This window comes from Camelina sativa, chromosome 10 (genome assembly GCF_000633955.1).
Source record: "Camelina sativa cultivar DH55 chromosome 10, Cs, whole genome shotgun sequence".
In the NCBI taxonomy this organism is placed as follows: Eukaryota; Viridiplantae; Streptophyta; class Magnoliopsida; order Brassicales; family Brassicaceae; genus Camelina; species Camelina sativa.
The window spans coordinates 802,792-807,407 of record NC_025694.1 but is presented as its reverse complement, the minus strand read 5'-3'; the positions used below and the strand labels follow the sequence as shown (position 1 = coordinate 807,407).

The window sequence follows — 4,616 nt, the reverse complement described above, 5'->3', positions numbered from 1 at the left end:
ATAATGAAACGTTCCAAAAAAATATTCCTTTAAATAATTCCATAAACATCCATTTCAATTTTTTGGAAGTATGAACACTGTCTTTACGTGCTGAAAGAAAAGGATCAGAATAATGGATAAGGCTGCTTTGTCTAATTTTCTGAATATATATTGTATAATATTTGAAAAAATATTCTTGAAAGTTGGTATATAACACTATATATATTAATAAGTTTAAAATCTTTGCCACATTTGTTGGTTATTGTAAAGATTCTTTACCTTAAAGCATCCAGCTTTGTGGCTTATATATGTGTTCCAAATTGTCAACAAAGGACTCCTCTCTGGCCCCCATATCGTCCACAATAGACACAAATACAAACAAAAACTTATTTAAAATCATCGTCGGAATAAAAAGTCTATAATTCATATTTGGTTTTGTTTTTTGGAATTTCCTCGGCAGAAATAGAGAGAATCTCAATTTTCTTCCATTGATATTTCATTATTTTTCTTTGTTGTTTGAAACCATAAATATGAAACGCATTAGTCTTTCATGTTTTTTAAAAAGATATTTAAATAAAAACGTTTTGGTAAATTATTATATACTTTAACAGCATGCAAATCTTATAGTTTTCTAATGTTTAAACAAAATCATAAAATAAAAAGAGACTAATAATTTACATTCTTCATTAAAAAATTTAAAGACGAGAGATAAATACACAATACATAGAAACTTCTCCGATTGGTCAATGACAAAGGTTTTTGAAAGTTAAAAAGAAACATAAACCAGTCAGACCAAAACCATGGAGGAGGAGGAGGAGGAACAGAAACATACCCTAGACGACGAGTCTCTCGACAACTGTGAAAAAAAAATTCAGTTGTAGAGGTAAACTAAACTTAATACGAGACATCATCATCATCAGACGCTTAAAATGAAAGACAATATCCTAAAGAAGAAAAAGAGAAAGACTTGTGTTTTTTTTTTTTCAAGATTCGGACAATTTGCTAATGGCATCCCAATCAATCTCGACAGAAGGAAACTTCTCCAGCCCGAAACTCCCAATCTCATCAAACCCAGACTCCGAGAAGTCCAAGAACGTAGTATTAGTAGTAACACACGATTCCGGCGAAGAAGATTCCACCTGAGACTCATCGGAAAACGAATTCTCAACGGATCTCAAGAACCCATACTCATCGCTTTCTTGATACTCTGTTTTTGGCGGGAACAGCTCTGTTTCAGAACAGGGGAGATGAATTCGATGATGATGATCATCCTCTGTTTTTCTCAAGCTCTGACAAATCGCTTGGAGCTTTGCGTCAACAGATGAATGGAGAGGATTGAAGAAGCTGTCTCCTCCGTAGTATCCATCCTCGTGTCTGAATTGTGGGAAGTTAAGCCTCGCGAACTCGCCTCGTAGCTTGTAAGCGGCTAGGTCATAAGCCATGGCTGCTTCTTCAGCTGTGTCGAAAGTTCCAAGCCAGAGTCGGGTTCTGTTCTTGGGCAGACGGATCTCAGCTACCCATTTTCCCCAGTGCCTTTGTCTAACTCCTCTGTAGAGTTTCTGAGTGGCCATGCTCTTCATTGGGACCGGCCTTGGGGCGAGGTTTGGGGAGATGGTGTTACGTCTCTGGTTAAGCTGGTTTTGGATCTGGTGGATCTGGTATGGTGTGAGCTGGTTTAGACCCAGAGGTGTGGTTTGATTGAAACCGAAGGTTGTGTTTGAATACGTACAAGGAGAAGAAGAAGAAGAAACAGTGTTGTTGGTGAAAGGTTGAAGTGCTTTCATGAGCTCTTCTTTAAAAGGATCTGAAAGATCTGTGTTGCTATTGAACATATTTATGGCTGCCATGGATCTTAAAAAGGATAGGTTTTTGTGAGAAATCTAACGAAGAACAAAAAGTAACAGAGAGGGATTAAAAACACACCCTCTTAGTTGACTGACTCAAAATCAAAATATAAGAAAGAACAAAAAAAAAAAGGAAGAGATTGTACTGAGAAGTGGGTGGAATAGATCAAAACAAAAACTTTGGGGGTTGAATCAGGTATTTTGTAAAGCTTTTTTTTGTTTTGTTTTGGCTCTCTCTCTCTCTCTGAATTTTTGTCGCTCTTGGGTTTCGCTTGATGCGAAGTTCTTCGCTTATATATAACTTGAAAAGTTAAGCCGCCCATTGAATTCATAATAAATTCTTAATTATATAAATTAGTTCACCAGCAAAGTTAATTTAATATTAGTATATTTTTTTGTTAGATGCTTTTGTTTTCTATTACACAATTTTGTTTCTCGTCAGCTTGATCAAAAAATCTCTTATTTATTCCATGGAGGCTTAGACAATAGGAAAACGACGTTCACATATTCTTTGGATCTAAGCCGTTCCCAGGGAATATTTTGGATATAATACGACTTTATGGTGTGTATGATAAAAAAAAGAATCATCAATCATGGTTATAAAAAAAATTGTAAGTAAACTAAACCCTTAAAAAGAAAAATTATACTTATTAGATTGCAACCGTTTAGATTTCCATTTTACTTTTTTTCTAATTGTGTTCGAACAATCAAATGATACATTTTGAAATGTATTTAAATATTATATTATATATTAATTACGTTTACAAAAACAATTTTTTTTTATTAACTTCCCATATGATCTTTTTTGACTCTAGTTTTGGAGCTACTTCGATCAAATCGACGACATAGAATATTTTTTAGCAATAATTTAAAAAATCGTAAGAGCCAAAAGTGATATTTGTTGATTCTAGGGCAAGTTGAAAGGCCAGTTTGCCTTACTACCACTTACTTTCTTGTGCCAAAATATAACTTTATTTTCTTCTAAAAACTTTTTTATATTTTACTCATGTGAATTAAGACGGGGAAAAAGGCATGGAATCATTACTACTTGAAGTACTATATATTCATGCAAACAAAAGGAAGAAATTGTAGAGATATCAAACATGAGAATATTGGTGGTCATACTAAAATATTCCAAATTCCTTGTGTGGTCCATTTCAGAAAATTTAATAAGACGATATCCCATAGAAGTAGAAGTCGTCAACTATTTGTGGTATGTGTAGATTAGATGTAAAAAAATGGGGAATATGTAAAATTAATAAACTTGAGGGATTATTTTGTAGGCAAGAAAGAAAAATAGAGGGAGAAAAGTCAAGAAAGCTATTGGAGAAGAATGGAAAGAGGTGAGAACTCAAGGGCGGGTTAAGTTTGCGTCCCAAGGAAGCTTAGTGGATCTTTCTTCACCTTCTTTTATGTTCCTTTTTTCGATTTTGTGACAATTTATGAATTTAATATTCTTAGTTACATCTTTGTTTGAATGTCGTAGAAAAGAGAGAAAGCTATATTGCAGAGCAAATGTATAATTTAGACATATTTTGGATAAATTTATTTCATTGTCGTAAATCATTGAGATGTGTAACATATTTTTGTTCCATGGGGATCCAAATGAACAAAAACACACTTCAATTTAACATATTATAATATTAACCTGTTTTTTTACAAAATTCAAAGATTATTTTATTGGGAAAGTTAGGTGATGCAGAAAGCTTTACACGGATAAAGAACCACTTGCTTACTTGTAAGACCGTTCACCCTCCACGTTTACTCCCAAAAAGAGAGCCATTATATTCCAAATTTAGGTATTTACTAGTGAAATTCAAAAACAGTTGGAGTGCATTTTCTTAACTGCCCATTACATGTCTTAGTGTATAAGGCTTATGACCTATTTCCTATTTCCTAGTTGGTTTATGTTTTAGCCTTTGTCACTACTATATATATGTAACCTCTATTTGATTGATTCAATAATAATAAGAAGAAGAGAACACAACCTTGTCTCTTACTTTTATAACACGTTATCAGCACGAAGCTCTAAAGCCAGCTGAAAAAAACTCTTACCCTAAAACCGCTACCGCTTTTATTCCTTGTTCGTCCAAGTCCGGTGATCAGTTTCCATCGGTGTTCGCGGCTAGTTCCTATTCGTGATCAAAGGAGTGTTCAGAGATCTGTTCTTGTTCGTGAAGCAGCTCCTGTTCGTGATTTCTTCCTCCTATCTAGGCCGAGGTTCGTGGATCAGCTCAAGGTACAACCAAGATCTTTAGCTCCCGGTTCAAATCCGTTCAACCCCAAATCGGTGGAAGGTAAATAAAATCAAACCTCCTTAGAACCCATAAATCGAACTTGATCCTTAAATCTATTGGAACTATAAACCTACAAGTACACAATCAAACAAACAAGTTCATAAGTTTCGAAAATCCTAAACCCTATAACTTAAAACTTTAAAATCGGTTGTTATAGGTTGTTTAGATTGATTGCAATTGAACTGCTTATACTATGACTAAAATCCGATCATGATTGTTTGATTGTTTGAGAATTTCATTGCATAAAACCTTAGAACTAAAACCTAAAATCCAAATTGCTTAAGATTAAAAATTTAGGGTTGTTTGAATTGATTGTTTGTTGCATAAGAACCCTAGAACTAAACTATCAAATCTGAAATTCATAGAAGAAAATTTAAACTAATTGTTCTAAGGATTAAATCCGATTTAGGTGTTTGAGAAATTCAAACTCTAAAACTAAGAATTTAAAATCGGAAATTATTATGTGTTTGCATAAAATAAATTTGGATAACTTCTA

The 4,616-nt window shown here is 33.7% G+C and overlaps 1 protein-coding gene across 1 annotated transcript; it reads right to left on the bottom strand.

Annotated features, from left to right (window-relative positions):
• On the bottom strand, positions 636-2,089 carry LOC104716268 (ethylene-responsive transcription factor ERF060). Its single transcript, XM_010433660.1, has one exon. It carries the CDS (start codon positions 1,824-1,826, stop codon positions 963-965), a length of 864 nt encoding a protein of 287 aa, XP_010431962.1. The 5' UTR covers positions 1,827-2,089; the 3' UTR covers positions 636-962.